The 23,776-nt window shown below is 48.8% G+C and overlaps 1 protein-coding gene across 1 annotated transcript in view; it reads left to right on the top strand.

Annotated features, from left to right (window-relative positions):
• ALK (ALK receptor tyrosine kinase) overlaps positions 1 to 23,776 on the top strand; it is a 641,950-nt gene that overhangs the window by 562,335 nt on the left and 55,839 nt on the right. The window contains exons 10-11 of the mRNA XM_074331841.2: positions 12,885 to 12,979; positions 13,150 to 13,278. Coding sequence (XP_074187942.2) covers positions 12,885 to 12,979; positions 13,150 to 13,278 — 224 coding nt within the window. The remainder of the gene's footprint in view (positions 1 to 12,884; positions 12,980 to 13,149; positions 13,279 to 23,776) is intronic.

Raw genomic sequence — 23,776 nt, forward strand, 5'->3', positions numbered from 1 at the left:
CTTCTGCAAAGGCTCAGAGAATTTGCCATTGGTGTATCAAGGCTGATGACAGGGAGACATTGATCCATGGAATGATACTTCTTCTGTCCATTTACAAATAGGCCAAGTGATAGAAATAATGCCATAGTCTGTCATCATTACGAAGTGATACTAACTACAACCACACCATAAGGGTGACAAGATAAATCCCCAAGAGCAGTGCCCAAGATGTTTTGAGCAGTGGCAACATCCCTGGAATACAGATACATGCTCTCAAGGTCATTTTGAAGGACAGCACCAACTCAAATACTGGCACGATGAGTGCTTAAAAGTTCTCATTGCTTTATATCCACCTCATATAACCAGTTTTCTTCATTTATTCCCCACTTCATCAGCTCCCCTTCTCCCCATTCTGTTGCCACTCTTTCTGTTGGAATTAATTCTTCCTTTTCTCAAAATGGAAGAAAGGCAAGTTCTCTTCCCTTATTCTAAATGTCAGTCTGTTGCAGGGATGTACCCCAAGTTTTCCTCTTTATCATCATATATCTTACTAAATGAAACACAGTGTTCCCACACCATCCTAAACGTTGATGCTTACAGAGCAGAAGCAGATGCTAAGTTCTTACTCATCACGAGATGGGTTTGGAAACACCATGGATCAAATCATGTCCCACAAATCACTGCAATCATATAGCCAAATAGAAAGTACATAACTTATCACACATGTGCAGGCTCTATTCCCCAGCATTATCATTATAAAGGCTTTTAGCTGTCCACTACATACAGAGTCTAACAAGAAAAAATGTTCCCTCTGGAGATATTTAGATTTTCTGTTCCCTTTGCATCCTTGCCCTAAACAATGAGTGGTATGTTTCACAAATGTGTCTTTCAAATCAGATTGGTGAAACTGAGGGTTATATCTTCATGTGCGTAGACCAGAAATTCCACAAAGCCACGATTTTTCCCATTCTTGTTTCTCATCCAAAGAATTCCCATTTTATATGGAGTGTTATCAATAACAATACTCTCCCTTTATGTAGCATCTTTCTGTGATAAGAAAGGCATCAGAGGGGCATTTTCATTACGATTTCTAACCTGAGTAGAGAAATAGTAAATTCTAGTGAATAGAAATCCAGATATTTCCAGTGAACCTTAGTTTACAGGCCTAGACACACCCCTGGAAAAGTTGTGTCTAATTCACATTTTTGTCAATTGAATCCCAGCTTTCTCATAGAGCCATGGGAAGAGTTATAAACAGTGATATTAGAGCCAGCTTTGTTGAGTACTTACTGTGGGCCAATCCCTGTGACAGGCACTCAACACGCATTATCTCATTTCATCCTTAAAACAGCCCCTTGTGGGTAGATACTATAGTTAATTCCCTTTTCGATAAGCGGAATCTGAGGTCTAAAGAGGTGAAATTATTTTCCCTTAACCCTTAGGTTAGTCAGCTTCCTGCAGACGTGCCTGAGGAAATGAGTGCACACTGCTTGGCATATAGTAGAAAATTTGATAAATGGCAGCCATTGTTAACAAACTGTTTTCGTTTGGGATTATTTTAGGCCACACCTCTTATTCATTTTGAGTTAGCTTTTTCTTCGCTTCATCCAGCCCCTGAAATTTATCATCTTAACTCTGCACCACCAGCTGCTGCTGAAGACCCCTCCCTGCCCAGCCCCACCCTGCCTGCCTTTCTTCCCTCACACCTGCAGCCCAGCAACACAGGGAGAGTCTCCCTTTTTCCTTCTAGGGCACTATGGCCCCCTGCCTGTGTGCCTTTTCAAGTCACCACACTAGCATGCCTTTGACGATCTCCAATTCGAAACTAGAGCCTAGGTTCTGATAAGCATCTCTGGTTTGCAAATATATTAATGTGCCATGTCAAACAAAAGCATAAAAATACAATATACTTAGTTTTACAGCTAACAAATCACCCTTTAAGTGGAGAAGAAAGTTCACGTCCATAAGGACTGACACAGAAGTTCCAGGCCACACGGTGGCTAACACGGTCCCTCAGAGAAGCCACCAGATGGTCCGGCCGTGCATGCGGTCTTCACCTTCCGCCTGCCTCCCCTTCCCCACAAGGTTCCATTTGTAACTGCTTTGCCTCAACCCATCCTTCCCCAGGGAGGAGCCATGGCTGTGGGAAGAGTAGATGACACACTCGGCAGCCCCCCTCCTGACCCCGTCCTGCTGCCCCGCTGCTGGGCAGGCTGCTCTGACCGTCACGGCAGCTCCTGAAGCTCCCCACACTTTGCCTTCATGGTGCCCCACTCACAGCAACCAGGCACCTCCCTTCCCTGGTGATTTTCCTTCACAACATGAGGTGCCCACTCTGTCCCACACCTCTGGGTAGTTAGGGCACATGTCATCGCCTTGTCAGGTGAGAACACTGAGGCAAGAGAGGTTACATCAAGGACCTACAGGTAGCTAAGCATAGAGACTCCTCCTTAGACCTGCTGCTTCTGTCTCCTTCCACTTCCCCAGGGAGGACCCTGTGAGGATGCTCAGGTGTAAAATGGTAATACCTTTGAATCACCTGGATATTACGGATTTATTTTTCCAGCCAACACTTACTGTCCTACTCAGTGCCAGAGGGTGAGTTACCCGGACACGCGACAGAGCCCCAGCCCCCAGAGGAAGCTGGCAGGAAAGGCTGTTGCACCAACGGGTAGTAGGTGTGGGAAGGACACAGCGAGAACAGCATGCTACCCAAAAAGGCCCAGCTGTTGGGACACCTCACTTCCAAACAGGAACCTCTCTGGCAGCCACTTTGGGATTCTCCTGTGCCGGATATGCCCACGCCAATAGAAGCCGAGAGTGATGACTGTCGTCCTGGGTGAGGCTGCACTGGTTCACTCACATCAACAGATGCACATCGGGGACTCACTAGAAGCAGCCCCACAGGCTCCAAAGTCAGAGTGGGAGCAGGGGTGGGGGGAGCCCTCAAGGCTCTGCTTCCCCAGGGTGGCGCCTGCCCCTCCTGAGGTGCGTCTGACTGCCCTGAGTACACACAGGCAACACCCAGCCCTTCCGGGGTCTTCCTCCCAGTGGATGAAGAAAACGAAAGGTGCTCTCCACTCCTAACCAAGTGTAGCAGCCAGTGTCCTTCCTGAAGCTGCAGCAGCCGAGGACCTCCCCGTGCTTAATATCATTAGGCTGAATCCATTCTTTGAGCTGAGAGAAAATGGTGGGCTCCAGGGCACTTTTAGGCCAAGCAAGGTGACTGACTAAACCCATCAAGTTCAAAGCCTTCGTAAGCAACTTGGCTTTGTCCTCCTTACCTTCCCAGAGGCAGGCAAGAATTAGCATCCCAGAGTGTGAGACCGCACTCCTTAAATCCATTCACGTGCCTCACTCAGCACGTCGCTCATCCTGGACTGGTGGAGAGTGTGCAGTGGGGAAAGGCTGTAACTGTGAGCGGAGGGTACTTCAGAGTCCTGCAGCCAGCCAAGGGCTACCTTGACCCATCACCCCACCCAGCAGTGCGTTAGTCATCAACCCAACCACGCCAAGTGCATTGAACACACCTGAGGAACTGGGCTTGGGCTACACGATATGTTAGTCCGGGTACCACTACCCAAAGTAACATTAAACCTCTAATCCTCAGAGTTGTGCAAACAGAAATGTATTTCTTGCTCACGTGAAATTTGAAATGAATGTGCCAATTGATAGGTGGCCTTCCATCTAGTCATTCAGGGACCCAGTTTCTTCTCCCTGTGGCTCCTCCTTTCTCCAGTTTTAGAAATCCTGGCATTCAGATAACCAATGGGGAAAGAGCATCAGGGGTGTTGGGGTCTAGCATAGGAAGATTTTTATGAGTCATCACTTCAGCTCATTTTCTGTTCACTAGAATACAATCATATGGTTATATCTAACTGAAAGGGATGCTAAGGAATGTAGTCTAGCTGGGTGCCCATAAGAAAGGGAAATGGGTTTAATGAAAAAAAAAAACAACAACAACAAAACAAAAAAAAAAAAACCAATGTGTTGTCTCATGGAATAACCCAAAGAATCTATCAGACTATCATTTGAGAATACTGATTCCTTATTTAGCTACTCTAAGCATTGATCAGTCTTGAACTTTGGGCTTCATACACAAAGATTCCGATTCAGTAGATCATATATTGGGCCCAGAAATATATCTATTTTAAAAGTTCCCTAGGTGATTTTGACATTTCACCACATTTGGAAGTCACTGGCATAAAATGTCACATTCAGATATCCTCGTGTGCAAGACAGGGAATCAAGGGACTGGAGGTTTTATTGGCTGTCACATTGTCAGCAAACATATATTACTAAGCCCTCAACAAGTACATAGGATGGAAAGGTGCATATGACCCAGCCTCTTGCCACGTCACAGGGCTTGCCTACTGTGCAGGGACGCAAAGCACATGCATTGATAGGCAAACAGTCACAACACATACAGCCATTGTGCAGGGTCCCCCAGAGCAGTGTTGAGCTGGTGCAGTGACCTCCATGTGTTAGGGGAGCTGTCACTGAGAAAATGGGATTATGATAAGATTCTGATGATAAGGAAAACTTCGTCTTAGGGAAATGTTAAAGGGACAGGGCATTCCAAAGGAGGCCATCAGGATAAATAGACAGGAATGTCTTATGTGGGTTCAAGAATAGCCAACTAGGTTGTGTCAGAGAATCCTGAGGAATCTCCTGTAGGGAGGCTCAGTGTGGCCATTAGGCCTCGGGGCTGTGGGAGATAGAGAGCCAATGAGCAGAGATGGGCTGGAGGCTAGGAAACCAGAGTGTGGACACTGTTGGAGGTTCTTGTGAGAGACCAAATGTGAAATGATTGGAGCCTCGAAATGGAGCTCTGAAAGAGGGAAGAGGAGCTGGAGGAGAAGAGGCCCCTTCTGCTGCCTTCCAAGTGGCATCATGGCCCAGGGCAGCCTTGGGTTGTCCCTCTGAGAAGAGGGGGCGATGTGACTGGTGGCTCAGCAATGTAGTGTGCTGTCACCAGGCAGTGACCTGTACAAGTCAAACATTCATAACTCGGGAAGGATCTGGCCCTGTTTCTTCCTCAAAAAATATCTCAGATCATTGGAGCAAGGAGTAAATTAGCAATTCTGAGCTTTACATCTTATTTCTAACACTGATTTACTGTGATGTTTGGGACCAGTTCTTGCTTTTGATTGCTAAGTTTCCACCATCAAGAGTGCAAAGCAGTGAGACAGATTCGGCCTGTGAGCCTGGTTTCAGAAGTAGTCACTCAACGTGGCAGTAAGTGAACCCCTTTTAGAGTAACAGGATGTTCAGATCTGCTCAAGATTTTCTTGGTAATATCCACATCTCAGTTTACAAGTCAACAGATGCATATGTTTTCCATAACTCTTAGTGCCTCTGAAAACGGAGCCCTGTGGTTCTCAGTCCCTTCTGTACCTGGCATGAAGTTTAGAATTTAAGGGCTAACTGGCTGCTGATATTTGAAGCAAAGCAGAATCCAATTCTCTATCCACTGTTCTCCAAGAACCTCACTGATGTTCACAGCTTCCATCCTCACCTCCATGCAGATGACTCATACTCCTGATTTCCACCTGAATCCCAACCTGAGTTTCCAGCTGCCTAATTGGCATCCCACCAACACTTTAAATGTGTCCCCCACCAGCACACCTGCCTCTGAGTGATTCTTCTGTCTGTAGCTCTGCCAACCTTCTAGGCATTCAGGTCTTCCAAGTCTTTCTTGACTTCTCTCTCACTGCCCAGATTCAAGCTCACTGTGTAGATTCTAGCTCTATGGGGGGGAAACTAAAAGGGACTTTAGAAAGAAATCCCCTGGTCAGTGAATAATGTGAATTACAAATCTGTCCAAATTCTTCAAGGTCAAGGTCCACGTTATTAATATGTATCTCTATACTCCCAGCTTTAGACACAGTGCCTGACTCATCACAGGTGCTCAAATAATTTTTGCTCAAAGGCAGAGTGGGAGATACAATACTACCTGAAGAAACAGAGATTTCTAATTAAAATGTAATATATAAAACAGGAACAATGCACTGGAACCTCCAATGCTAAAGAAAGACTTCCATTGTGAAAATACCCACATTATAGATTTTCAAACACCAAGATGGTGCCTAACAAGTTTCAGTGACTTGCCCAGGGTCCCAAGTATATAACCCAGTACCAAGTAGTATATAGCCCAGTCTTCACTTTACCTTTTGAAACTCAGCCTCCACCAAACAGAGAAGGCTGCTTATTCACCCTCCTCATAAAGGGAGAAGGAAGCCAGCAACCACCCTTTCCCTGGGTCTTCTCACCATGGGGAGTGCCGCCATCTCTGGCACCATCTCAGCCCTCCAAGATACAGGCCAGCACAGCAACAGAGGGTAGAGGACCAGGCCAGTGTTAGAAATGTCTGTGTGTCTGAGAAAAGTAGAGCAGACATCCTGTCTCTCTGAGAAGAATGGATGCAGTCACTTTCTAGCTCTGGACGGCCCTCCAAGGGGGCTTGTACTTCACCAATAGTACGGAGTACATATGAGAGACTAAATGAGATTAAAGAATCGGATAGTTCTACAAAGGATGGTGAAAGAAGTGACCTGGGAAGTGAGAGGCTTGAGTTCCCATCTTGCCTCTGCTACTATCTCCCTGTGTGACCTGGTAAATCAGGTCATGCTCCCAAGAGGTCCCTGCCCTTCCTTCTTCAGGTCTCTTCTTCTACTGGCCTTCCAGAAATGTCTGGCCTTAGTAACTCCGATGGGGTTATCCAGCCCAAGAAAAAGGTGATCTCCCATGTCTTCTCTCTCTCTCTCTCTCTCTCTCTCTCTCTCTCTCTCTCTCTCTCTCTCTCTCCCCTTCGCTCCCCTCCCTTCCTCCCTCCCTCTCCCTCACTCTGCGCCACTCTCCCTCTCCCTATCACTCCCCTAAATCCTAAATACATCACTTTTCGTCCCTCAGGACACTGGACACATTCGAGCCTAAGGGGCAGGTATTTTTGTGCACAGGCACCTCCCCCACGGAGCCAGGGTTCCAGCAAGCAAGATCTACCTTTCACTTTTCCCCCTCAAAACCTGGGGAGAGCTTAATATGTGACCCAGATGAGAGTATGAAAGAGAAAAACTAGAACTTGCTAGCGAAGGGCTTCTCCCCGCCCTGCAGTACTGTGGAACAGCCTTGTGGCAGGCCTTCCTGATTGGTGGCATGCCAGGACAAATTGGGAACGGGATCCTTCAGTCTCAGCCCCCAGAAGTGAGCACAGACAGCCACTGCCTGGAAGCCTGGGACTGAGAACTTGGAAGAATCTGAGTGATTCTTCACGTATGCTCGGCCTGACTGAAAATTCATTTTCTCCCGTATTCACTCCAAAGGGCTTCCTCACAAAGCCAGATTCATTGTGAAAAATCTCTATGGCCCTTGGCCGCCCTGGAGGCACTCTGTCTGAATTCTCACTGCTCTTAGTGTGATTAAGCCCAGAGGGGAAACCGAGTCAGGAGATGGTAAATTACTTCTGAGAGTGGGAGCCAGTGTGCTCCCAACTGCTGAGTCTGGCCTGGACTGTCCAGGCCACCCCACTTCACTGCGCAGGAGCCAAAGATTCATAGGGTCAGGATGCACATGCCTGATCCCGGCCACGGCTGGTCCTGGGAAACCAAAGCTGGCCATCAGCCCCTCCTCTTCAACGCGTAACTGAAGTCAATTACGCAGATAATAGGATGGACTCAGCAGGGCTTTTTCATCACATATATTATTCTAATAGAAAAGCATAATGTGACCCAAGCTTTGTGACAGTCCAGTTTAGAAGACTTTTGCTGATCAAATCCACTGTGCAGTGAGACATCAGAGAAAGTGTTTTTCCTCAGCAGAACCTGCCGGCTCTGTCCTAAGCAGCCAGAGCCCAGACAAGCCCCAGCTGCCAAGGGGATGCGAGCACTCCCTCCTCCCGAGCCCACTAAATGGTTGACTGGGGAACCTGAGACGTGGTACCCATCCATCAAATGTAGTCCTGCCGTTCTGCCTTGCCCTCTCACCCCATCATTCCTCTTCCCTCAGCCCACATTCAGACACACACCTTTCTGTCAGCTACTTAAAATCATTAAGTGAACTTAATTAGGTTTGTCAATCCCTAAGGCTGGCAGGGTAGCAAATAAGGCATTTTATTCACTGTCCATTAACAGTCTGTTGCCTGAACGAGACAGAATTTTTCGAGCTGTGCATGTGCAGCGTCAGCACTTTCTATGCAGAGATCTGCCCAGTGAGTCTGGGAGACTCCCAATTCCAAAGCCACCCCCTCGAACTCTGGCCCACTGCCCAAATGGCCACCTCCAAGAATCCCCCAGGGCCCACTTTCAACAGGCCTGTCTGTAAAGCTGAGCAAGACGGAGTCAGGGATGCATTCTTCATGCAAAGCCAGGCTCCAACCAAGATCTCTAGCCAAGTCTGTTTTAACAATGAACTCTAAACACCAGTGGGCAAAAAAATGAAAAAGCAACGACAACTCACGCAATTAAAAGTGTCCTCTTTGGAGAAACGGAAAGAGCTCAGCAGGTGTGAACTATAGAGGGGCAAGGAGTGAGATCTCCACTGCTCAGGGGAGCTCAGTTGCCATGTTCATAAATAGCACAAATCAGTGAGGGAGCTGGGGGAGCCCCAAAGAACTGGCTCTTCCCTTCTCCTTGACCAGGCTGCCCACAGACAGGGCGGATAAGCCTTTTCCACCATGGGGACTCAGCTTCCTTTCCCCTTGCAAGGCTAAGGATTTGGGGTAGGGGCAACCGAGTAACCTGGATGTTCATTAGAGCCCCCTGGCCTCTGCGACCCTGGCAGTGATATGGCATGGACCATGCTTTCCCCCAAACCCAGAGTACTCCACCTGGTACATGCTAGAACTTCCTCTTGGTCCCAGAGAAGTCCACCTGGCACGTTCTAGAACTTGAGAACTGAGGCCCTGGCTGACTCTGGAGAGTGACTTGGTATGCACACTTTTGGGGGGCTCAGCAGGAAAGAGTGGAAAGACCAGAAAGACTCTGAGAGCCTTGAGGAAATCTCACCCATCTGCAGCAGGGAGAGGATGAGCAGAGACAGGAGCTCTTCACCTAAGGTTCAGGTAAAGACACACAACCAGGTACCATCCAAAGTAGAGAAGCCTGAATCTGGGTGGTCTCAATGGCCACTCCTTGGCCAGTGCCCCCACAGAAAAGAAACTTCTAGATTGGTTCTGCTGTCCCCTCCCCACCCCATCACCTACCATTCTCAGACTCCATTCCTAGACTGCCTCTGCTTCACCCCTGCCCTTCCCACACCTTTTGTCCCACCTCTCCCTTCCCTGTAGCCTATGGAGTCTGGAGCATTTGGGGAAAGGTTGGCGGTGTGGCCTCCTGGGTAGACAGCATCGCATGTTTACATCTGAGTCGACATCTGATTGAGTCTTCCCTGATTGTTGTGAGTGTTCCTAACTCAAAATATGTGCAATTCCCAGTGTCAATCAAACTCTTTTAAACAGCAGCTGCCACTGCCATTGCCTTACAGAGCACTTTAGAAACTCTTCTATTTAGCAACCATTCCAGCCCCAGCTTGCATCACGTCATCCATGCTAAGAGTCCCGGTGGCTGGTTGAGAACTCTGCAGCTCTAATCTCTCAATAAGGAAGGAAGGTAGGGGAGATGTCCAGTTTCTCTGGAAGGGCTGTTTAGGGACAAACAGGGATTTGTGCCCCTCCCCACATGCTTAGTAGGCACACATAGGTAATTTACTGGCTCTGGCACTCCAGGCCTTTGGGGATGGTACACCCGTGATGCAGCTCAGCATTGAAATCAGAGTCTGGCATGGCCCATTGGCCTATGGATGACAGATTAGGAGGTGATGACCCAGTGGAGAATCAGGAAGGTGGGCTACGGGCCCCTTACCCACTGCTGTGCAGGAGCTTCGGGCTGCTTTGCCTTCCCGATGCTTCCATCCACCGGGGAACAGGTTCTTTCCATTCACCATCTCCAAGTAGCTCTGAGTGCCTGTTCTCTTGCGGCCTGGGAGCAGCATCTCCCTAACGCTGGCAACTGCTGTAAAGCGATCGGGACAGCAGTATGAGGGCTGTGGTTTGCCACTTGAGAATCCCAGCCTAGCTGTGTTCCGGGGTTACACAGGCCCAAGCCGGGGACTCCTCCATAGACTGTGTTCCCCGTGGACATCCGGGGAAACCGGAGCTGTGAGTCTGCCAAGACTCGGAGAAACCCAGTGTAGGCATGTGAGACACACATGCCTCTCATCACCTTTACCTTCTTCCACATGCCTCACACGCAAGCCAGAGGGGCCCTGTCCTGCTCTGTCACATCCCTCACGCCAGTACCTCTACTGGAGATGCCCTCTCCTCCCCGCTCCCATCCCCACATCCAGATCTTTGAGTCCTTTCCTTCCTTCAAAACCTCCTCTGTGAAGTACTCCCCGTCTCTGCAGGCTGATGGGATTCCTGCTTCCTCTGAGCAATCGGAGCATTTTATCCACATCTCCCATGTGGCACTTCCTCCTCCTACCTCATCCTACTCTGACATATATACCCTGAATTTCTCCACTAGACAGTAAGCAACTTGAATACAGCGTTCCTGTCTGATTTCTCTTAGAATCCCCCATAGGCCTTGACTGGTCCCAATACAAGATAGGTGTGTACGAAATGAAAATCCAAGGTAGGTGCTTATCAAGATTGTTATGAAAGATGCCTGTCAGATGTACATGCTCAATCGCCAAGAGTGGGCTGGGCAGGGCGGGCGGTTTCTCTTGCTGCCCGTCCCTCATGCACACTCATCCAGCATCCAGGTGTCCCAGAACAGGATTGGGAGATTTTCCACGGGGCTCCTATCTACCCATGCCCAACCAAGCACCAGCCCTTCCTGCTGCTCTATCCTGACTAAGGGCAGGGTGGGATGGAGACACCACCATGGGGAATGTGGCCAAAAGAGCTGCAGTGGGCTTGGCCATGGGTAAAACAGATTCAGGAATTTTCTCTTTAGAATTGAACCAGATTTGGACCCTCTAATTGCGACTTGCAAACAAGGATGATTTGATGAATGAACAGATTTCACAAGATGGCTGAAGGCATAGATGCGTTTGCTATGTAGTTCAGTCAAGAATAATCAATCACAAACATACTATTTGCTTGTGGCTTCAATTCTTTCCCTCATAGAAGGCAGTAATTGTTCTCTGGCCAGGAATAGCCAAGCCAGCATCTAACCCATTATGTGTTGATCAGAGGTCATCTGCTCGTGGGCACAACGGGGGTTTCCAGCCCCGGCCAGCAGTTCACTCATTGACTGTAAAGTTGTGCTGCCCTTCCTGCAAATCACGAGTGAACATTCTTTCTCCTGCATGTTTCTTTCCTGTGGGCATTTCCCCTCTCTGTTAACACTCTGTATCCTATGTTTCTTCTGCCCTCTCTGCCCTGCCATCTCCACTGTCAGTCTCCCACTCCCGCCAACTCTCCAGTTTTCTGCTCTTGCCAGCCCTAGCTGCCAACATGCTACTGTGTGGGTTCCCTCTCTCTCCTTTTTTCTGACAGCTTTATTGAGCTATGATTTCTATACCATGAAATTCACCTGATTTAGGTGTACATGTCAATGACTTTTCGCAAACATACAGAGTTGTGCAAAGAGCACCATAATCCAATTTTAGAATAGTCTCATCACCCCAAAAACAACCCTTGTGCTGGTTTACAGCCAATACTGTTCCCACCATGCCTAGCCCCCGGCAACCACTACTCTGCTATCTGTCACTAGAGATTTGCCTATTCTAGACATTTCATGTAAAAGGAGTCACTCGTATGAATGGAATCATGAGGTCTTTAACCTATTAACCTATTGTCTGTCTTCTTTAACTTAGCGTGATACATTTGAGGTCCATCTATTTTATAGTCTGTATCCTGGTCTATTCTGTTATATTGGGGAGCAGGATTCCATTGTACAGCCATCCCACATGTAGTTTATCCTGTCGCCAAGTGAGGGCACGGGATCCCTCTTTTGATGTTTTAACATCCACACTAGAAACTGCACATTCTTCTGCAGGTCATTCTGGGTTGACTTTCTGAAAGGTGGGAAAGGTTTTGAAAGTTCTCAGGAAACGTTCATGTGGCAGCAGGAAAGGTCTGGCTGACTGACAGCCTTCCAGGAGAATGACTCCCCAAGAGTGAAACAAACCAAAGGAGTTTTCTGTTTTGCCCACTCCACGGTCTGCCATGGCCACTGTCCAAGGACCTGACTCTGCAAGGCTATGAAAGAGGTGGAAAGCAACAATATCTCAGCGGTTTACTGTTAATACTTATGATCCTCTGCATTAGTTACAAACACCCCCAGGGACCGTAGTCAGATAATTTAATATTTAACAACCAGCTGGGCACTGTCCAGACCAACCCCAGTCAGAACTAATGCTGGACACTGGGGATCCTTGAGACACCCGCCCCCCACCCCCCGTGTGAGGGATTAATGTTTTGTTTGCTGGTTAATGGGGAAATTCAGGGGACACCAAGGAAGTAGCCAGGCTGCCTGAGGCAACAGGCAGGGGCTCTCAGGGGACAGTGGCCCTTTATCAGTTGGTACAGGAGCATTTTCATATTTGATTGATTTCAACTCTACCTGGGAGCCCCAGCTGAATATAAAGCCTACCCATTTCCACCCACCTGGCACACCTAGAAAGTGAGCGAGTTCTCCTCAGAGTTTCCATGAGTCCTAGACCCAAGCCCCAAACTCCAAATTGGATTAACACACGGAACAATCCTCAGAAAGGGCAGTACTCTGTGCCGGACATATAGGGAGAGATGCTGACTGCTCCCCTCTTGCAATTGCTCTGAGGTGAGGTAAGGCTGCTAAAAACGGTCAGGCGCAGGGTATCAGCACTGTTTGCTGGATGCTGAATCCTAAGACATGGCCAACCCAGGTTGTTCCTCACACACACTCCTTTTAACACACGTACAGGTTCTGGCTGCAGATTGTCGCATGGTGGGGACAAGGATCCAGAGCCACCGTGGCTTTTGACAATATCTCCATCAGCCTGGACTGCTACCTCACCAGTGAGTGCGCCCTGTCCCTGGCCCTTGTGCTCCAACCCAGACCACCTCGGGCTCGCTGTCCCTTCTTGACCTAAGCCCACTTCCTCTTCCACCTTCCCTGGGGCACAGTCATCTCTCTCCCTGCAACTGAGCCTCACTTAACTCAGCCCATGGGGTCTTCTCTATTCTAGTCAGTGGGGAAGACAAGATGCCACAGAATACAGCACTCAAATCAAGAAATCTGTTTGAGAGAAACCCAAACAAAGAGGTGAAACTCTGGGAAAACACACCAAGAGAGACCCCCATCTTTGACCCCACAGGTAAGGGTTCAACTGACAAATTTGAGCAAAGTAATGTTTTTGTTGCAAAAAGCAGAAGAAAGATATGTGCTGTGATGGGGGTGGGAGCTATGTTTAAAGAATAAAATAGTCAACCTTTAGAAGGAAATCACCTACACCCTGGGTATGGGGCTCCAAGAGGAAGCTGTTTGGTTCTCTTATTACCAGGGCAAATGGAGCTTCCAAAAGTTGAGCAAAGGAGCATCTCTCCTCCGTGCCTGGGGAATAGCCTGGTCCTGACACAAACGCATAACCAAGCTGGTATCCTCTCCTCAACTCAGTCCCTTGAAACCACTCCCCATTTACTGAACAAAGCAAACCTTCCATCAGACGTTTTTCTCCTCATAAAGAGGGTTGGGACCAAGGCTAAGGTTAGCCGTCGCACAAAGGCAGGCTAGCCCGTTGTGGGTAAAGCCCCAAAAGCTTCAGGTTCAGTACATTTACCCAAAGCTCAGCTCTCTTCCAAAGCTGCTTGATTCAGCAGCCCCCAGGCTAAAGGACTTCTTGTGGGGGCCCTGCTGCTTCAAACACAGGCCTGTTCAGCCTCTGGCCCTAAACCATGGATGTGACTTCTCAGCGACTCGGCGTTTCAGGAGGAAATCCCTGGGAATCAGTCTGAAACGCAGTATGTCGTTCCTCAGCAGTTATTAGATCTGAGAACCAAGCGCCAGAGAAGCTGATGAAGGCCTCCAGGCCTGACACCCCACATCGAGGGGTTCCCCCAGGTGGGCCTTGGTGACTGGGTATGTGAAGCTTCTTCCTATATGAGTAACCTGGAGAAGCAGGAGTACAGTAAATGATCCACCCACGCTTTTGCCTATAAAAGACAATTCTTTATTAAAATAATTGATAAATGATAAATCTCTCATTTCTATTTATAAATACGAAATTCTTGTTTAATGCGAAATACAAAAAAAAATAGAGGCTTATACCTTTGCACTAAATTCATTGATTATCGACATATTAAATAAGTATTAGCTTTCCTTAGTTTTAAAAGAAATCCTTTCCTTTCTCTCTCCTGAAAAGTTGCCTAAGACTACGTGTCCCTTCCTGACTCCTGCCTGTTCTAACTGCTGGCAAACCAGGGGAAAGAGTTCATTGCCTTTCCCATCACCTCTCCCTCTTCCTCTCTTCACCTTTAACTAGAACCTCAAAATACCTTTTCATTTTTCCACACGAAAGGGAACTTGGCATGCTAAACTGCAATCTCTCCCCCCCCACCCCGGCCTCGTGGTTCATGGTTCATGAAAACATCTAACATGAGGGAGGCAGCCCGCTGCTAATCGTTCAACATGCCTCCCCCGCCCACCCCATCCCAATGAGTTACTGCCATTACTTCCTGGCCCTTGCTCAGCCACTGCCTCCTGCGATAAACTCAGGATGGTGCTAAGCAAACATCACGGCAAGCCCCCGCCCCACCTAACCACCAGGACTGATTACATAGCAGGGGCTCCTGAAACACTTACATATTGACGGGTGGGCACTTACTATTTGAGCTCAGCTCTCAGATGTCAGCAGCTGGCTCCCCAGCAGCCAACATTTAGGAAACAGCCATCCACCCTGCCCGACTCCCGGGTTTATTGCCATATAATTCCCACTGTCCCTAAAAGGCTAATCGATAAGGGCCTGCCCAATAGCCACTCAGACTAATGAAATCACATGGCGGCTCAAAAGCAGTGATGCCTTCCCCCCACCCCCACCCCCACACCTCCAGATAAAATTAGAGGTGAGTGAGCGGAGATGACAAGGGCTGGAACACAAGCTTCCTCTACTGCCCGGCCCCCGCCTCAGAGCCAGAGTGACAGACAAGTGGCTGTGGGTCAGCGTTCTGTCTCCAGACACCCTTCTGAAGGAGTGACCCCAGCTCAAAGGGAAGAGGACATTGAGGCAAATACCTCCCCCAGCAGCCGTAGGAGACTCCTTGGGAAGGCTTTAGAGAACCAAACAAAGAGCCATTGCTTTCCCAGGAACCCACTGCCATGTCGGGAGCAGCTCAGGTGAGGGAGAAGCTGAGACAGGCTCCCAACACCCCTCCTCCTGCTGTGTTTCAGGAGCAGGATGCGTCTCTTCCTGAGCCTGACAGACCTCCCAATCCCACCTTGCTGCAAATACTAGCAGTGTGTGGTGGGGGTGTCTCTGTCTTCATCGGGAGGATGTAGAGGGGGGAGGGGAGCAGGGCCTCCTTTGCCCACCACCCACAATACAACGTCCACCTAGCCCCCTTGGCCAGGATTCAGCCTCAGGTCAGGGAGAACAGGCCACCCCCTGGGGCCATGCTGAGGTCCACTCTCGCCAGCTTGAATCTCGACCCACCTGCAGCTCTTTCACACTTCCTCTGAGGGCACTTCAGTGCTCAGAGATGCTGGGCAGGACAAGATCTAGGTCAGGAGCTCCAAGAACTCAGTTTAGAAAAGGCGAGTATAAGTAAACAAATGATAAAGGCCGAGCAACGTGCCTCCAGTGAGAGACGCCCCAGGCAGAGGAGGGGGCCTGAAGGAAGAGAGGTCCAGTGGGCTCATGAGAGGCTGACGTGATGGCCACGCCCACTCAGAAATAATCACCCTGCAAACAGTGGCCTGGCCCCCACTTCCCATGGGCCCGGCGCTGTGAGCAACTAAAGCAGGGACCAGGGGAGCCGGTACTCACTGTTCTGACACTTCTGGCCCAGGAGAGCAAAGTGGCCCATGAAACAGCAGGTCATCACCTGCAACATGAAGCTTAACCAAGCACAGAACTTCTACCTGGGAGAGAGGGCTGCAGCCCAGGAGGGAAAGGAAAGGAAGGAGACACTCCATGAGTATACCTGACCTTGGGCTAGGGTGTTTCACATGTCAGCTCATCTCGTCCTCACTGTAGCCCGGGACAGCTGCTGCTATTGCCATTGTAGGGATGAGGAAGGTGAGCTAGAGGAATGTATGGGTCCCACAGCTGGGATCAGGATGTGGCCCTGAAGTCTACATTCTTCCAGCCAACTAAGCCACTTCCGGGTATCAGAGTCTCCACTCAGAGATCACCACCAAGAATGAAAAGAGTGGGGAGCACATTCAGATGAGAGCCCCTGCAGGGCTGGTAAACAAATCAATTGTCAGGGGAGACCACATAATATGATTTCCTTCCCAAAGTTCAGTGCCGTCCATTTCTGCGGGGCTGAAACAAGGACAGCTGGTGGCATTTCAGCTCTCCTCTTGGCAGGCGTTAGAGCAACTCCTGGAAATGCACAGGCCACATTGGGTTTCCAGAAGACAGTCACTCACAAAGCTTCCAAGTTTCCCTAAACACTCCTCTCTTCCCCCAATTCAGCCCTCCCCTCTGATGAGGGCCTGACCCTCTGGGTGTGGGGTTCCCTCACCACGACCACCACCCCAAGCCCACTGGCCAGAGCTGAGCATCCAGGCAGGGAAAAGCTCGTCCAGGTGCTTCACGGAGCATTCTTGGAAGCCTGAGTCACTTTAGCTAATCAGATGAAGAAACAGAGAGAGAAAATGGGGCAAGTATTAAGTCTGAGAAAATTGCATTTGTCAGCTTTGCACATACAATTACGCTAACCAAATGGTTGGGATAATGCAATCACAGAGTTACAGAACTCTATCCATACCCCCCTACGCCCCCACCCCCGGCAGTAATGAACATGAGGGGTGAGGAGGTGCAAGCCGGCTCTGCCACCCTCTCCCTCTCTAAAAGCCCAGGTAAGGACAGGCATGACCACCAGGGCCCAGTGGGGTGTCTCTGTCTCTCCCTCTCCTGCGAGCTCACTGTTGTACAGGGAGAGTGGAAGGGAATCAGCTCAGCTTATCTGAGAACCAGTCCAGACCTTGGCTCAAGCCACAAGGATCCATAAGTCATGGAGCCCTGGCGTCAAACCACAGCCTTGCCTCTGAGTTGGTTGGTGACAACTGGTTTACCATTTTCTGAGTACGTATTTCTTGCCAAAGGTGGGAGGGGGGACATTTAAACATGAAGAGAGCACTGGCCTTGGCTGGCCTGTACTAGCACGCTGTGGTCCCGAGTATTCCCAGCTCCGCACACCTTCCCAGCCCTTGTCTGACACCTGGGCAGATAACGGCTCATGTGAGAGGGACTAACGTGGACACAGACAAGGGTGGAAAAACTGGTGTTTTTAAAAGTCAAGGTTTGAAGTAGATAGTCTCCACCTCCACAATTCTGAGGGGCGAAGGGATATGGCATGAGGGAACCAGAGCTCTGTTTGGCCCAGCTCTCTAATTAACCCATGGCACCGTTAATGTGCCCAGAAATAAGGGTGACAGACTGTCCACTTCCACACACGCTCCTGGGATTCGAGAACAGATGCCAATTCCAATGAGAAACTTTTATGTGTTTCATATAAATTGATTGGCTCTATTTCTGCTAAATGCATTATCCATTCACCACAGAACAACTATTAGAGTTAATAGAATTTGTAGCCAGAGCCATTATGTTCCAAGCACGCCCTTCTGGGGATGACAACATTGTTGGAAGGCAGGCTTTGCTCGGCCAGACCCCCTCACTCAGAACCTGTCTTCTCACTCATCGGGGTCTCCGTTTACATCAGAGCCCCCTGCATTCAGGCCCTGTAGGCGCAGGGAAGCTCACTTCAGCAGCACACCCCAATATTGAGGATTCACCCATTCCTAAATAAATACGTTCATTTTAATCCAATTCCAAAATCCTATCACCTGCTGGCACTGCAAACCACCCCGTGCCAGGTCAGGGGCAGAGAGGCAGCTGGAGTCCCTGCTGTAGCCGAAGTCCTTCACTGGGTGCCAGTATTGGAAGCAGGAGGCCCCACGGCATTGGAAGCACGTAAGGGTGGGAAGGCTGGGAGCCCCACTCACTCTGGGGGAACTCAGATTAGGCTCTTGGGTCCGTTGCATCATTAACAGCTTTCCCCAGAAATGCGCAGTGACAGAATCCGGGACTCTGTGAGTGCAGTAGGAGGCAGGCCAGCCACAGGGACCTAAATCCAGCCCAGGGTTTCACCAAGTGTGTCCTCACATCATCTGCTCTGGTCACCTAGCTGGAGAAAGGGGACCTGCAAGTGCTACTTATTAAACATACCGATTCCTGGGCCCCGCCGACCTGAATGTATGGGAATGGGAGGTCAAACTGCATTTTCGATGAACTTTCAAGGAAAGCCTGATTTGAAAGAAATCTTAGGAACCCCAGATGGCAGCCCAACCTACTCGAAACGTACGAGGAGCCTGGGCCTTGGGAAGGTAGAGGTGAGCCACGGGGCACCCATTTGAAGTTTCAGCTTTCAGACCGCACAGGCCTCGCATTATGCTGTCTCCTCTTCCTACAGCAATAATGCCCAGTAGTCACGGAGCAGAGCTGTGGGCCAGGAACTATGCTGGACTCTTCCCCATGCACCATCTCATTTACTGGTGCCTAATGTGATCCCCTTTTACAGACGAATCTGAGGCCCAGAGACGTTAAGTAATTGCCCTGAGTTATAACTTGTGTGAAAGGCTAAAGAATGTTTGTTTGTTTATGTTTGAAGTCACATAAAAAAGTAAAGTTTTCTAAGCCAGGTAACATTTGGAGGGGCATCGTTGTGATAAAGAAATCTTTGCGGAATCCCACTGATGAATAGGTCTTCTAGAGGAATCTCTCATCTCTGAGAAGCCCCTGCTTCTAATGTCAGTGTTTGCTTAAACAGAGCACATCTGCACTGCCACTCCTATTCAGCACCCTAGCACACAATGCACCTGCGCACACGTGAGAAAGCTGATAATTGCAGCTAATTGGCGTCCTTCCGTGCACCCAGCCTTCATTATGCACAGGGAGGGCACGTCTGTCAGCATCCCTTCAGGTGGGGGGGGAACAACACTAAGATGTGGGCAGGCAAGTAGCCAAAGATGCACCATGGGGCCTGTGTCCTCGCTCAGCTGGCCTGCTGTTCACCCAAGTGCTGCGTGATCTCTCTATGATACTAATTTTAGATTCTCATCTATTTATAGCAAGCAAACTGGTGATGGCGCATGAAGCACCAGCCTTTACAAGACTCACAGGCCCTCCCGTGACTGACGGGAGGTTCGGTGCCCTCCCCATTAAGATGTCACTCTTCATTTGGGTGTGTCTGCTTTCCCCAAACACGGCTGTGCTCCAGGAAGAGAGGTGGCATGGAACTAATTCGAGATTCGTGATCCCCATTACTGACGTTAACGAGTCTCTTCCAGTGCAAGAGACTTTGTACGCTGGCGAGCCAGTCAGCATCCCCAAGGGGTGGCCACCACCAAGGCCCAGGGACCTCTTGGTAGCCGAGGGAGATGGTGATGGTGGTGACGTTGACAGAGTGGAGGCCCCGCTCCCTGGGGCAGAGGGCCCACCTGCCACAGAGCTTCCAGGTGAATATTCCCTGTTTGCAGGCTGCCTCCTCATCTGTACAGGGTCTATAGTTACTAAGCACCGTCGGTGTGCCTCGTTTGATCCTTCCAGACCCCCAGACTACCCAAGGACAGACATCACTATCAGGAAGCAATATGGCACAGTTTGTAAAAGCACAGACTACCTGTGTTCAAGTCCCAGCTGTGCCATTTACGTAAGTCACTCCCTTCTTTCTGTGCCTTTGTTTCCCCATATCAAAAAAAAATGGGGCCCATAATCTTTGTGGGGCCCATATTACATCTTATAGTTTTGATGCCGAGCCCTGTGCTGGGTGCCGTGGGGCCTACAGCTGGGAATGAGCCAAAGTGCCGCTTGTGAAAGCTGCACCACATAAGCCTGATATGAAGCCACTGTTAGCCCAGCACAAGAGAGACTCTGGTTCCCTTTCCAATTTTCAATCGAGCACACCTGGAATTAGGACAGGTTCCCCCAGTCCATGGCTCTGACTTTATCCTGCCCTGGATGGCGAGAAGGTCTGCACCCAAGATGGGTGCCCTGCAGGTTACACTGACCTGATCATCATTTTTTAAAAGAAATCCGGCGTCCTTTGAGAAAACAAGGAATCAGCAATGTTGATTGACTTGGAACTGCCCTACTCAGGACCCCAGTGGAGAACTAGGGCAGCGTCCTCCAACTCTGATAGGCTCAAAAACACCTCACAAACCTCTAATCTAACACTAGAGCCTAGTGGTTGGAATTATGGCAAAGCTGAAGACAAAATGCCTTAATACCATGCCGCAGCTCCTCGTAGCAGCCGAGAGGACTCATTGTCTTTCTGTCTCCCGGCTGGCCTGAGAAAACATGTTGTTTTTTCCTATTTGTTTCAGTGAAAGGTTACATAAGTGGGAGACAATAAATGATCCGCGAACTCTGGTCTCAGCATGCCTTGATTAAGATCATTTAGCTTCACACTAGCAGAACACAAAAGGACCCTCCTTCAGTGCAAGTGCATTAAGCATTTGTGATTTGGGAAGTCCACTTTTAATTATTGTCCTCCCAGGCTTGCTGGTTCTGCCTGCAAAACAACCCTGCTTCCCCTCAGAGCCTTTTCAGCTCTCTGCCTGTTGCAGCAAAGCTTCAGGGGTCCTGGGCACAGAAATGTTATTTTGTTTAAATTTATCTGGGCCTGGAGCTGGACAGAGGAACTAGGAAAAGAAAGGCTGAAATACTAGCTCTAGATGATAAAAGGGGATCCCTCTCACTTGCTCCTCCATTACCAAGAGGAAAAGGAAATAAGAGGTAGAATTACTTTAGCCATCACTGAGTCAGGGATGAGAGCGAGGGCACCGAGCAGAACTGAGCCCAGCGAGTGCACTTCACGCTGGGTTTTTACATGTAAGATGAGTCCCAAGAAACTACTGGCTGCTAGGCAGGGCCTTTGGAGTGGCTGGATAGTTATCTACTGCTTAGTAACAAATTGCCATAAATGGCTAGTGGCTTAAAACAACACACATTTGTTAAATTAATGTCAGTGGGTCAGGAGACCACGCACAGCTCAGCTGGGCCCCCTCTGCTTCACAATCAAGGTGTTAGCCAGGGCTGGGGTCTCATCTGAAAGCTCAACTGGGGAATGAGTTGTCACTCCCACGTTCACATGGTTGTTGGCAGTTCCTGGAGAAGCTGGGGACAGAGGGTCCGGGGGGGAGAGAGAAACAGGAAAGAGACTGATAGAAAGATGGAAGTTACAATCTTATGTAATATAATCATGAAAATGACACTTTTGCTATATTCTGTTAGTTGGAAGCAACCGACAGGTCTTCCCCATACTCAGAAAGAGGGGATTATGCAACGATGTGACTACCAGGTGGGAGAGACCATTGGAGGCCACCTTAGAGCCCACAGACACAAATATTCACAAAGTACCTAGTCAGTGCCAGGTAATAGCAAGATGGTGAATGGAACAGCAAAGAATCCTAGAGACCAAGTTCTAGCTGTGCGACTTGAGGAGAATCAAGCCCTCTGGGCCCCAGTTGTTTCATCATCCATTAAGTAGGGGTAGTAATTACCTGCCACAGTTCTTTCTCAGAGCCGGCTATTGGAGTGAGCAAGTGAGATCATTTCTAATGGGCTTTGAAAGGTACAAAAGAATATACTAAGAGCAAATGTTTTGTGATATTGTTATTAACATTATTGCTAAAATATATAACTGGAAATATTGGGCCAATTCACACATCCTTCATCTGTTGCTTTCTATAAATTTTCAGTGTATTCATATTCCGCCTCCCCTCCAACCTATGAACTGTACACTCTTTTATTTATACATAAGTGTGTGTTCTGGGTACATTTTTCCTCAAAATTTTTGCAGAAGTTTCAAGCAAATTTCAGTTTCTGGTCTTTTAAACCTAGCCGTGTTTAAAAAAAAAAATGGGAGGGTAGGGTGTTTTGCATTTTGGGTTCTCCTGTTCAATCAATTCTCCCAAGCCAACTGATCACAATTTGCAGGTGAAACCCTCAAACTCCACTTGAGGGAAATAAGTGACTTGTGTGTGGGGGCAGGGATACAGGATTGTCCCCAAAAGATCTGCACATCAATATAAATTAAAAGAGGGTTTTTAGTCTTTTAAGCTTGTCAAGATCTCAGTCATAATGGGAACTCCAGAACTTTTTCCAGGAGATTTCTCAAACACATCCCAGGTGATTGGATCTGGGAGGGCTGATTTGTTTTTTTAGAATGAATATTGACTGTAACTTCATAATAATGTGAAAGCAAACTTTATTCATTTAATTATACTTATTAAGTAACTGACAGATTGAACGATCCTTTTCCAGGATTAATGTTAACAAGTAAGGAAAATAAGGCATAGCTCAGGCTTGCCCAGAAAGCTAAGAATCAGAAAAACTCCCCAAGCCTCAGAACAGCTCCCTGCAAAAGAAGACTATTTTTTCCCCTCAACCAGCTTTGTGTCTTTGATCCTACTAACTAATTATTCGGTCTACCAACTGATCAGTTCCATCAACCGTCGGGTCAGGGGAGTGTCCACAATCTCAGGTGTAAGACTAGAGTTTCCTTGTAGACTGCAGGGCACCCTGGACTTCAGTAATCTGGGTGTGGGTGTGTGAGTGTGAGTGTGTGCTGATGTGTGTGTGGAGTGTGTGAAGATGTGTGCTTGCTCCTTGACAGCCCCCCTCTTTCTGCTCTGCAGTCATGGGTAGGAGACAAATGCCTCTCAGCACACATCCCTTTATACTCGCAGAAGTCCTGCGGCGCACTCCATGCTGTGCTGCTCTCACTCTCATACAGGACTCTGCAGAGCCACGGGGGCTCCCACCCGAGCACACACAGTACCCAGCATGCTTGAGCTGCCCCTTCTGGCCTCTTATGTGGGTTGGGGGCTGGTGTTGGGCCTACTCTCTCCTTTCTATTTTGTTTGGTTTTGCTTTTGCTTTTCATTTACCAAAGGTTTATTAACCACCTTCTCTGTGACCAGCACTGTTTTAGGTCCTGAAGAAAAGACAGAGAACAAACTCAACTAAGCCCCACTCTTGTAGAGTTTACCCATTAGTCGGGCAGATGACATAGACTCAAATAGTGATGTGAAGAAAATACAGCAAGTTAAGGGGACAGAGATGACAATAGCAGAGCACATGTGCTATAACGAGGGGGTTGTTCAGAGAGAAAACTTTTGGTTCCTTCAAATGTGTGTCAGAGCAGAAAAGCATAATACCATTTGTTACCAATATTAAGATCCTACTTTTACTCCGAGGTTGGCATGGCCTGGGGAAACCTCCGAGGCCCTTCACAACATAGTTACAACGCTCATCAGCTCTAACGGCCTTGACCAAGAAGTGTGCAGAGACAGAGTATAGGGGTGGGTGAAGAAAGGGGAGCAGCCTGGGCGGAGCATGCTTGGCTGGGGAAGTGACCCAGACGCCTGGCTCTCCACCAAGGAAGGCAAGCTGAAGGCCATATCCAGTGTCTAAAGAAGCACTGGAAACCCGGTCCCATTCCAGGCTGCCATTGCTCTTTGAGGGACAGCAGCAGGAGTCTCTGGTCAGACGTGTTTTCATTACAAGTAGGTGGGAGAGCCGAATTCTAGGAGGCTCCATTCAGACTGAAGTCTGAGCCAGCCAATGATGGGAGTCCAAGGAAGGGTCC

The sequence above is a fragment of the Rhinolophus sinicus genome, chromosome 2 (assembly GCF_057876585.1).
Source record: "Rhinolophus sinicus isolate RSI-liver-muscle chromosome 2, RSI-T2T, whole genome shotgun sequence".
Taxonomy (NCBI): Eukaryota; Metazoa; Chordata; class Mammalia; order Chiroptera; family Rhinolophidae; genus Rhinolophus; species Rhinolophus sinicus.